At 31.5% G+C, this 12,372-nt stretch overlaps 1 protein-coding gene across 2 annotated transcripts in view; it reads right to left on the reverse strand.

The window, feature by feature from the left end:
* The window catches only part of LOC148628577 (AP-3 complex subunit delta-1-like), a 32,288-nt gene extending 21,075 nt beyond the window's left edge, over nucleotides 1-11,213 (reverse strand). Inside the window, exons 1-10 of one of the 2 annotated variants that reach the window (XM_088590505.1) lie at nucleotides 11,010-11,213; nucleotides 9,694-9,789; nucleotides 9,232-9,312; nucleotides 8,430-8,510; nucleotides 7,753-7,860; nucleotides 6,562-6,691; nucleotides 4,707-4,846; nucleotides 4,302-4,375; nucleotides 3,924-3,973; nucleotides 2,562-2,590 (exon numbers count right to left, since the gene is read on the reverse strand). In XM_088590505.1, coding sequence (XP_088446631.1) covers nucleotides 2,562-2,590; nucleotides 3,924-3,973; nucleotides 4,302-4,375; nucleotides 4,707-4,846; nucleotides 6,562-6,691; nucleotides 7,753-7,860; nucleotides 8,430-8,510; nucleotides 9,232-9,312; nucleotides 9,694-9,789; nucleotides 11,010-11,105 — 885 coding nt within the window. In that variant the 5' untranslated portion in view covers nucleotides 11,106-11,213. Of the gene's footprint in view, nucleotides 1-2,561; nucleotides 2,612-3,923; nucleotides 3,974-4,301; nucleotides 4,376-4,706; nucleotides 4,847-6,561; nucleotides 6,692-7,752; nucleotides 7,861-8,429; nucleotides 8,511-9,231; nucleotides 9,313-9,693; nucleotides 9,790-11,009 lie in introns of both variants that reach the window. The other variant, XM_088590504.1, reaches the window with a different exon arrangement.
* Between the last annotated feature and the right edge of the window lie 1,159 nt (nucleotides 11,214-12,372).

The raw sequence follows: 12,372 nt of genomic DNA on the forward strand, positions 1-12,372 counted from the left end.
GTTAACTTTATTACATTACTTAAATGAAGATTTTATTAGTTTTGGGAATAACAGAACCACAAACCATTCAAATACGTTTTGAGTTCTTCCATTTGAATCATACTTTTAAAAGAAGTGGTTATCTAATTTTTATTACTGTGAAAGTACTATTGTTTATGGGGTACCAATTTTCATGGTTTTCGTGGGTAGGCTAAACCACGAAATTTGGTTTCCAACAAAAAGGAAATTTCCATTGATGATTATACTGAGAGCACCTAAAAACCATAAATTCAAGAATCCACTAACTTGTGTTGCTTCCCTAATCCACGAAAATTGGTATCCACGAATTTAAGTACTTTCAGAGTATTAAGTATCTAAACTTAAGATTATATATATTCAATTTTTACTCAAATATTTGTTTTTGAATTTTCAAAACATTCTCATGTTTAACTTTATTTAAGTTTGATTTTGTGAAAGTCTGAAAATGAGGTGGCACATGAATTGAAAAAACTCATTTACTTCATTCTTGAAACTATCAACTACACATAAACTATACACAGAAAACAACTGTTTAATTTAATAATTACTAGTTCTTTCCTATTTCAAATACAAGTCTTAAAATTTTAGTTACATTGCACAAGTAAAATAAAACTCCATCTGATTCTTTTTTTCACTATTTTAAAGCAATATTCATCCTCAAAATGAACAAACATTCCAATACCAAACGAATGCATTTATACCAAAACCTTTATCTCAGTCAGATTTGTCATTTACTGCCTGATGTTTTTACATGTGCAGTACTTATATTTTATAGCTTCCAAACAAATGTATTGGATATATGTTTTGGCTCACTGTTTTATAAATTCACTGTTCAATGATAAAAATTACTTATTCGTTTCTGAAATACTGTTCATATTTGCAGGATTGAATTAACTACTCATTAGACCCATCAGTAGCAGCGGTACATCATTATGTAAAAATGCATTTTCTAACGATCCATCTTATGTCTTATAACATATTAATTAGTTCAATTTTTTTGTAAATACAGCAAAAAGTACAGAAGTAGCTACATTAGGCCAAAGCGCCACAAAACTGGAAAAATTACTTAAGTCAGAGAATATTCTTAACTGTCTGTGACATCATCAGTTTCAATGACTTTGATTGGAGTTACCATGGAAGTTAAGAATATTCTCAGACTTAAGTATTTTTTAATGTTAGTTGCACCTGGGCTAGTTTTTAATGGTTTCATTGTGTTCAAGTGATGTTTTCATGCAGCCTTATCAAATCAAGTATTGTGCTGTGTGTGGCTTATTCAAGCCTTGATACTAAGTTTCAATCAAATGAGATGAGAAAAATATACATTGTAAGCAGTTAAATACCCAAAGCCCTCGAGATGTATTGGGAAAAAGATACAAATTTCTACTATATGTGTATAGCAAATCTAGGTCATAAAAAGAACTCCACCCAAATGTGAAATACAAGTAACCAAAAGACGGATCTTATGAACCATCACAAGTTTATTAGCGACAAAAGGACCTATCTACATACAATGAAAATTAAGACCAATATTAAATTAAGTTTGAATCCCCTTACTCTACCTACCCAAAAACATTAGCCCTACCTAAATAATATTTTGTCATTCTCTGACAAGATTTTTTTCTTAATTTTCAAAGCAACATTTTCACTTCTGATCATGGTTTTCACAGAATTACATTAACTTGGGGGGAAAATATTTCCCTATCTACCTAACCAAATCCAAAAGCTAGGGTTTGATATGGGGAATCAAACATTATTTCAAGTGTGACCTAAACAAATATGTAATACTGTAACTAAAACAGCTGATATTATTTCAATATGTACATTTCATGGCTATAACCACCAAAAACAAAGCAGAAAATTTCTATGGGGTTCTTTCAAACTGATACAATTCTGGCATTCCTTTTGGTCTATTATATGACTTTATCTAACAGTTCATCTGTAAGGACACACACATGAGTCGACTTTCAAAATTTGAATTCTCGGTTTTTAGGCAAACAATATTTATGCCCTTGCCATTCTGGTCATCATCATGAATATAGATTGTTTGAGTATAGAAACATTGATATTTTTTTACCTGTAGTTAAAGAATGGAAACCAGGTAACCATCTTAGAAAAGGTGGTACTTTATAAAAATTGCTTAATTGCAATATTTCAGCATAGTTTTTTATCATGAAAAAATAACTAACTCAAAGTTAAATTTCACTAAAAGTTATAAATTTGCAAGAAAATCAATGTTAACTTTAAGAAAATGACCTGGGGCATGGACCAACCACCATGGATTGGGAAGGCAAGAGATTGCGAGACTAAATGGCCCTACAAGATTTCAATTTTTTTATCTGAAAGTGTGACCCATGAAATTAAATAAACTCATCTCAAAATGACCTTCCATATTTATAAGAATGACCCCTTTAAGATTTCAAGAACTGATCTTTTTGGGGGAAGGGTGGGGGAGCAGAAAAACGTCTCTCCTCAAACTTTCCTTCCCAACCTCTGAACCACATTTAATATAAGCAAGCAATAAAAACTAAACAATAAACAAGTACCTGTATTGAGGCAGTGTGGTTTGGGATGCCTGAAGATATAGAAATGAGTACTGTAAGTAAGAGAAAAATGTGTCAGCAGTGATTAGCATGTATATCATTAAAACTACAGTGGGACAGTCATATCAAGATTTTATAGAAATTTGGTTGTTTATATTGTACACCTTCCAATTTCATTCACTGCCAAATACATGATTACTGAACATGTCCAAAATTTAAAGTGTGTGATCGCAAAAATTGCTTTACCATAAAACTTAGATTCTGGTTATATTTCAAAGAATATTGGTCGGTATATAGGACATCAATACCTCAAAATTTTCTTTAAAAACTACAATTAAGAATACATGCGGCAAAAAGTGGGACTCAAAACTGGGTAACATATATTTGAAAGAGAACATGAACAAAAAGTCAAAGGATAGACAATTTGAAATGCAGGAGTCTCAAATAATAATTTGAATGCATGCTAGCCAAATCAACAGATATAAACAGGTACAATCAGGTACTTCTTCTAGGCATTGTGGAATTTCCTTATTCTGCCTCATATAATATAGGCCTGGGTGTTGTTTTTATTTCTTTCTATATTAAGATTAAAGTACATCAATAGTTTACATATAAAAAACCAAATCCTGATATTCCTGTCCATAAACAATTGAGAATATCTTTAAAACTTTTGATTCATTGGCAAATTCTTCAATTATAGTTTCCAACTATGAAAAATTCTATTTATAAAACTACCATAGTTCAGGACTAAATTGTTTCTGTTTCAAACAAGCTTTAAATATGCAAAAGAAATTGCAAAACTTTACTTTCTTCAATTTCAATTATTCAATGACTCCTTAAAAGTCAATAAAAAGTGCATATAATAATGAAAAAGAAAACAAATCACAATAAAGTGTGAATGAGAAATGGGTGCACAAAAATTGAAACAAAATCACTGCAGACACACAATATAAAAAAAACACAAGAAAAACATAACGATGAGATTTAAAAATCAATACTATTACATTTTCACATTTTTCTATTAAAAAATCCATTGTCTTATAATTTCCAAGTAACTACATGCATTGAGAATGTTTACATATGCATTTGTTACAGCACAAATAAATCTTCAATGTTAAACAATAGCTGTTTGATTAGGCCAGAATGCATAGCATGCAAATTCAATATTTGGCTTTTTAAAACTCAACTCTGTGGCTTTTCACATATAAAATGTATTTTAAATTGACTTTATACCATTTGATCCCTGACATAAAAAGTAACTTATTTTACAAAGCTTAATCATTATTACAGCAACAACAAAAAACTGCAGCAGATCTATGAGTATATAATCTTCTACTACTACTAACATAGTACAACACAGCTTACCTGCTATGACAGTATTTATACATTCATACAACAGAGACATTGCTGATGTACTGAAAAAAAAAATAAATAGCAAAATTAATGATTTTAAGATTTTCAGATATGTGATGCCTACAGCCAATCAGAAAAAAAATAAATAAGATGTAGAATTTCAGTATTCTGAACTCTTCCATCAATTCAAGAGTCAATAGTCAGGTTTTTTGAAGATTTCTTTTAAAACATAAAGATCTAAATCCTATATTTGATGTTTTAATGGGTATATTCAATCAAAATGAGTACAGACAATAGTTTGAAATGTAGCTAGCCAAACGTTAGTTACAACTGCCAGATTACTAATGTGAAAATATATAGATGAAACATCTGTCAAAAAGAAAAAGGTACCTGTGTATGAGATTTGTGAGTGGCTCAATTAGTTTTTTACCAAGTCTTGGTTCCAAAGGTGTCAAAGCACTAAACTGGAAAAAAATTAATAAACATAGAAGTTACCATAACACTCATCTATGAAAAAAATCACTGCTACAAAGTTAAAGGCAAAGTACAAAAAATCCTTTGTATACATACATATAAAATGTTCTTCCGTTCATAAAACAAATTGTCCACATTTAAAACAATGCTTAAAATGTTAATATATCATTAGATCGTAATTTGAAATCTGTTTTAAAAAATCACTAAAATAAAATGTACACCTTAGTTTCTCAAAAATAAGAATTCTTGACTAATAATAATTATTCTTTAATTAGAAATATAACAAAGTAGATTTCGTTTTTATATCATTAAATAACTTACAAGTTTGATAATCTTGATGAGGACCCAGTTATTTGTTGAGCTGGTCATCAGTTTAAAGAATAGCGGTGCTAATGATAAATAATTCTTTGGATTTTTCCTAGCTAGTTCACAAATAACATTCACTGCTGCTGACTGAACACCTAAAAATGAAAAAAAAGGGAAATATAGATAAAGCAGTTTTTAAGGAAGGACAGAAAGAGTAATTCTGAGAGGGGAGATGTGAATAATGGTTGAAATGTTCATAACTGATGTAATTCTGTTTATCCCAGATAGCCGGAATTGCCCCGTGGCAAATACAAACCATATGAAAGGAATGAAAGTTTAGTCTAAAATGACTTCTCACAAGAATTATCAAGGAGCTACTTTAGATTTTACACTTATTTTAAATACAATGTTTAATTACAAAGTACTTGAAAACATATCACAAGAATAAGGAAATAGCACCTGCAATGACTCTTACTTCACAATTGTTATGTTTAAATTAATTATAATCTTGTAATATTTAAAACACCCATCAGTTTTCAGTGTTATTTTCCTGTTAGTAATCAATAAATCAACATGGAGTTGATTCAAACAACAATTCGTGTTCAATGCAGTTAGCCTGTTTATACTAAATATCTTAAAAGACTTAAAATGTTCTAAAAATAGAGAACACCTTTTTACACAAGTTCAGAATGCATTATCATATGAACATAGGAATTTTTGTTTAAGCAATGAACCTTTAACTTTGAGACACTGATCTGAATTTGAGCTAGGAAATGTAAAGGTTTCCATTGATCTACAACATCTTAAGATTTTATCTGTTTTTTCTTCACTGAACCTTCTAGGTATCTCCTTCAAAGCAATCCATCCATTATTCAAGGCCTGTAGGCAAACTAGTTTGTAATACATTTCCTTTCTATTATAGTTACACATATGTGAATATTACATGTAGTTACATAGCCATATAGTGACCAGGGTTAATTCAGTACCTGCTCACCAGATGGCTATGTAACAAAACAAGAGGCTCCCAGGAGCCTGAATCGCTCACCTTCTTGAATTTTGCCTTTCAAAGGCAATAAATTAAACAAGAAGTTGTCCAACAATTTTGACTAAAGAAGTCTTTGGTAGGACTATCACAAGATCTTTTAAACAATTGAAAGTTTCTTTTAGCTATCATATTTTTCAAGATATTAACTGAAAACTATTAAAAAAAAAGAAGTCATTTTTCCCCTTTCAAGGCCAATAACTCTTACAAGGAGTGAAGATTTTTGTAGTCCTAATAATATGGATCATTTCAGTTATTGAAAGAATTGGGATAAACCTAACGATTTAGGAGATATATGTGAAAAACTACTGTCTGACCCTTATGTTCTATTTTTAGTAATGGCGGCCACGTTTTTTGACAAATCAAAAATCTCCACATCAGTTCTATGCAGGATACCCCAAGGAACATTCATACCAAGTTTGGTTCTAATTAGTCAAGTAGTTTCAGAGGAGAAGAGTTCTGTATAATTGTTAACGACAATGACGGACCCCAAGTGATGGAAATAGCTCACTTTGCTTTTGGCCAGGTGAGCTAAAAAACGCTGTCGATGACGTACTCGTGCAGTCAAAATATTTGCATTTGAGCAAAACTTTAACCACATATTTGTTTAGAGTGGAAACAAAAAAAATGATACTCCAGCACTGACCAGGTATTGCTAAAACAGACAGTGTGTAAGAAATACATGGTCTTTATAAGGGACAGACATTGGCCGATTTTTTTTTTTTTTTTGAGGTGGAATAATGGTTTATACAGGTGTTCAGTATAAGCACAGTTCCCTTAAAAAAGGTTTCACAGTACTTTATAAAACATGAGAGAAAGAAAACAAACCTGGATCAGGATCTTCTAATTTCTCTTTCAACCTCGGAAAAGCTGGTCTCAGTGCCTCAGGGAACTGAAGGAATACCTTGTACATGATTAATACTGATTTCTTTCTCAAGTAAGGCCTAGTAGATGTCATCTAAAAATAAGAAAGAAATTATCATCATAATGTAGCGCAATTTTAAGATTTTTTTAATCTTAGATAAGGGGTACTTTTCTCAGTTGCATAGTCTACATGTGTTATTGTGTAATTCATAATAGAAACTGTCATTACCAGTTATAAGAGACAGAGCTTAAGGAGGTAGACCTAGAGTAAGGGAAACAACTCTTGAAATCAGTGATATGTTTGTATCATATTCCATTTCACCAATGCCTATCAAGCTTTTATTTGAAACAGAATGAAATCAATCCAAGTTACTTTGATGCTTACACGAGATTGATGTAAAATGCTGAATACAAACGTTCCAATGATTTTTTAAGAGTTGTGTCCCTTACCCTAGTTCTACCTCCTTTAAGTGACATCCTATATATGCAGATGCTCTGAAACATGAATGGTTCAAAACTGTTCTGTCAGAAGGGATCTATGCAGTTAGGAAGTTATTGTTTGAACTTTATACACAGACATACATTGTGTGTTATAGGTAGTCAAGCATATTCCTGTTGGTTAAGACATCAGTGATTTAAGGGTGGTTGCTACTCTGTTTAAGAATAACAAGGATTTGAATTCAAAGGGTTGTGAAGTATTTTAAGATCTTTCATGCTAGAACAATATAAGAAGAAAAAAATTATGTATCAGTGTGCTTGTTTTTGAGAAATAAGCATTTAAAATTTTGGCTGGAAATGGATTTCTCTTGGTTTTTCTTAGGTTCTGATTTAGCAGGTTTTATTTATTAAAAACCTCAAAGAAATAACAAGGATTTCATAAAAACTTCCCAAACATAATTTTAAGGTGTGAAATTATGAAAAGAAAATTGAGGGTCACGGCCTCACTGGGCAAAATGTAACAATGCTATGAAATGGATAAAACCAGAGGATTCCAACCATATGATAAAAAAGTAGAACACGAGCAGCGAACATCCTTAACAACATGGAGGTGCATCATCAACTAAGGAACTTCAAACAAAGTCATCATTATTAGAGAATTAATAGTTCCTTCACAGGAAAACCCTAAAACCACATTAACATTCACATAATACTAACCAATGTCATGATATCATTGGCAAGATCTCTGGCCAAGTCTTGCGTAACAAAACATGCCAAACCAGACAGGGCTACTCCTGCATCATACATATTTTGACTGTTGAGATCCTGCAAGTATACAGAAACAATTACTATAAATTAGGTTAGATTTTGAATGTTTTATTTCACATTCACAACACTGTTGCCAAACGTTTTTTGTCAAAACGAATACACAGTAGGTAGCACAAAAGCGATTGACTAAAACCAAGTGGACGTGTCTGAACTTTTATTTTGAACTGTTTTTTACCCATAATTAACATAAATTTTGATTTCAACTATATTGTTATCCATAGCAATGTTTTGATTTGTCCGTCCAATACAAAATTGCTGGAAAATGTCAATCAAAAGTATATCAAAATGACAAAACAACTTCTAGTAAATGCAGATAACTGGAAATAAAGGTTTTTACCACTTTGGATCCAATTCTGAAAATCGCAAACCTATGGACTCTAACCCCCCCCCCACCCCCCCACAAAAAAAGAACACATCTTTCAAAGGCCTCCCTTGGAGTATTTTGTCAGTCTGAGCATGTATGTTAATATAAAAACATCTTTGTTTGTCTTTCTAAGCAAATTACTGTTGGCCATTGTGAAAAGAATGTCATTAATCAAGAAACTGTAAATCAACACATTTGTTACCTTTCTGATCATGTTTGTGGTTAACATAAGAACATCTGTACCATCATGGAAACTCTGTGATGCTGACAAGTAGCCTATCCTCTACAATAAATCAAACTTAGAATATTTGACAGAATTTATACTACTGAAAGATAATTTCTTTAAAGCATATATAGGGCAATAACGTTGATTAATGGTTAGTGAGAAGGTAGGCCCACAGTTTCAAAAAGATTCATCATGTGACGTATACATGTATATGTAGGTAAGGGTATTTTTAAGACTAGTCATAATATCAAGACACATTCGTCTTTTTCCGAATGTTTTGACTGAAACAGAAATTCATAAGTTAAGTGATTCTGGAACCACTGGTAGATGAATTTGACATAATATGAGTGTTTTGTCACTTTTTTCCCTTTAAAAGCTACTCATATACATGTACAAAATGTACTTGTGCATGAGTATTGTGAAAGACTTTACATGATACATGTTGTGATTTTTTCAAATTGATATAATATCACAATGACTATCATGTATTCAAGAACTTTTCAGTACTTGTAGTAGTTGTTGAATACCAAAGAAAACAAGAAAGAGACATAAAGGTAAAATCAGAATTTAAAAAAGAGCAGTACAAAATATTTCTGCATGATTTTGTGCCAATCATCCTGACCCAGCAGCAATAATAAAGATCTATCAAGTGAATCACTACCCCTCTAAGTCAGAAACCATTAGTTTGTTTTCAATTTAAAGACATTTTCAAAAAAGAACTATTATAAAACCCAAGTGTGATTACACAAAGCATGTTGAAATAGAATACAAAATGTACCTTGAAAGTAAATTTTGTAGAGCTCATTACTTCTATAACATTAAATGCTGCCCAGCTGACGTCATACCCCAGCATTTGGAGCTGCAAGAAACAAGTTTATGTAGAAAAATTATGATAATTTCAACAGATTGTACAGCTAAAACAATATTAGAATCTGACATTTCAAACTAATGGGTGTTACAAAGATACGTTTATCATGGACATTCAATATATACTTTCCAAAGTTGTGCATGTTTTATTTTGCAATTAAAATACTTCATTCAGTTTTAACCAACTCCTCCAACATATGATATATATACATTTTGTACACATGTTAATTTTTGTATAAATGTAGACAAAACCATGCAAACACTTAAGTAAGAAAAGAAATCCACTTATATAAACATTCATAAGAGTACTAAACAATGAAAAAAGTATTAACTCATGATGAGTGAGTATTAAGAAAAAGTCTTTGAATCTTACATATGACAGCTTGCTAACAGCATTAGCCTTGACAGCAACATTCTCCTGCTTCAATTCTTGCTTTATTTCGTCAATACACTCGGCTATATACTTTGCCTGAAAAAATTTATAAATCATATAAATTTCCAAAGAAAAAGAACCTTCTTCAATTGAATGACAAATTACATCTCAATCTTTATTTTACCTTAATTATTTAATATATCAAACCTACTTGGCAGAATATTTAAGGTTTCTGGAAAATTCCTCAAGGAATATAAGTATCAAAATGTGCCATTCTGTCAGACCAATCTAGAACCAATTCCACCGAGTCAAATATTAAAAAACATGTATTTGGTTAAGTGCCACAAGCAGTACTATTCAAAGCTTTACTAATAAAGCTGTGGATTTGTACAAATGAAACTGAATTCTAGACATCTTGGATTGTGACCACTTGGCCTGTAGTCAAGACTACTTGGCCAGTGAATAAAATTTTCTGGAACTTGTTTTAATTCAATGACTGATGAATTTATCGTATGAAAAGTATCTGAAAACATTTTCATAAATAACTTTGTTCCATTAAATTTAGTGATAAAATGGTCATCTTAGGATGTTACTGATGATTACTGTGAATTTTTAACCAGCAATAATGCCATGAATGCTTCATACATAAATAAAATGCAAAGAAGTACATGTACAATCTCAACATAAAACTTCACAAGTATACTCTAATGACACCAATTTTTACTCAAAAATTCTATAAAATTGTACCAGTTTGAACATTCTGGGCAGAGTGGTCACAATACGAGATGTTCAGATCCCATGTAATTAATACATAAACCTTATAATGTAGCATACAAAACATCTTTATCGTTGGTGACTTTTTGCCATTTTTCAACAGTAGCACCTCCTGCTTGTTGCACAATGAAAATCAGGTATCAAGGAATAAAAAAGGGTCTTGGTTAATCATACATCCATTGAACATGTAGCTAAGAAATTATGTATGATGTTTACATGATTAAGTGAATGTAACAGCCTTCATATTTAATTTTACAGGTTAGAAAATCCAAAGTTGTCCATAAAACATCTACTGTTTACATAGTACTGGAACTGACAGCAGCAGAGGGATTCTCAAAATGGCATAGTTATTTTTGTGATTTCTCATTATTTGACAAAAAATTCGAAATTAAGAGTAACTGTCATCATTAAATGATAGTTTATTAATTATAAGATGTATTAATAAGTTCGCCAGTGAGGATTTTTATCTAAAACGCCCCTTAAAATGTAAACAAACTTTGATTTCAAGCATCAAAATGATATCGATTTATTCCCCGGCCCACCTCATTATCTTTATGATTGCGGATTCCACGGACTAAATCTTGTAAATTTTTGTCCAAAACTCTTTCAAGAGTCCCTTTCACTTTCTTCAGTGCCATTGGCTGGATCTGTTAACTGGACACCTATGAAAACTCATCCAGTTTCCCAAAATATTGCCGTGTTGATGATAAAATGGAGCTCATCTAAATCATGTGAGATGTTGACGTGGGAAAAATTATTCTATTGTCCGGAATCAAGCTCGATCCTTTTCCGGAATAATATAGGCTAAAAACCACTAATTCCACTTCCCATAGGCTTCTATGCTAATTTCACAATATTCAATGGCTTCTCTGGACTTTACCTTAACTTTAACCTGCAGATGACTATATATCAGCATGATTCTACATATGTCAGCTCACAATCCTCAGAATGGCATGTGGGGTTAGCAGACTTGCAGTGCAGTACTGGTCACCGGAAGTGAAGGGTCTATAAATAGCATGGGAAATCCCAGTGTTTTCACAAGATAGGGGTATATTTAAAAATCATTATGGAGATTAGGCTTCACATCACAAGAAGCAAAATGCACCTATAAAATGTACAGAAATGTTTTTCCTTTCAGAAACTCTTTAAATTTTTAAAATAAGATGAGAACTTTTTTCACAGCACTAAGAGGAACAGGGGTAATTTCTGCGTAGGACTATTTTTGCGTACGTTCCAAATGCTCATTGGTTGAATTGGTGGTCTGTAACCTGAAGAGTCACTTTTTGTCTTAGAAAAAATAAATAACTATACAGGTATCTTCCTACACACGTACTGAATGCATTTGCAAAGTTTCAGTGAAATGTGACAAGCACTTTTTTAAATATTTGATTTTTAAATATAGGGTAACCAAGTTGTGCGAGCAAAAAAGTGAAAATATTCTACCATACTGAAATGCATTAAATATTTGCAAAGAACTTTTTCTGACTTTTCAAATAAAAAATATCAATCACAACTTGTTTTTTAACAATATTAATGAAGAAATAGTTTTAAAAGTAATCATTTTCTGAGAAATTGGTCTATTTTTAAAAATTTATTTCTGACATGCCTCCCCCTTTTTCTTGATCACATGTCAAAAATCCTAAATCTTTAAATTTTCACAAAAGGTGATATATTTGGCATTAAATTTGTAAATACAGTGTTTTCACATTAAAACATGACCAGTAAAGGGCACCTAAAGCAAAAAAAGTGCTCAATAATGGATTTTCCATGTTGCCATAGGGGAATGCTTATATGGCCTTAACCGCAGTAATGAAAGTGAGTTTTTCCTCATTTCTAACCTAATTTTTGCTCAAATCTACACAAAACTTGATTTTAAGTGCTTATTACTACCATATTTAGGTAAAT

This window comes from Perna viridis, chromosome 1, assembly GCF_037379345.1.
Source record: "Perna viridis isolate PV_CMFRI_1.1 ecotype Kerala chromosome 1, ASM3737934v1, whole genome shotgun sequence".
NCBI classification, from domain to species: Eukaryota; Metazoa; Mollusca; class Bivalvia; order Mytilida; family Mytilidae; genus Perna; species Perna viridis.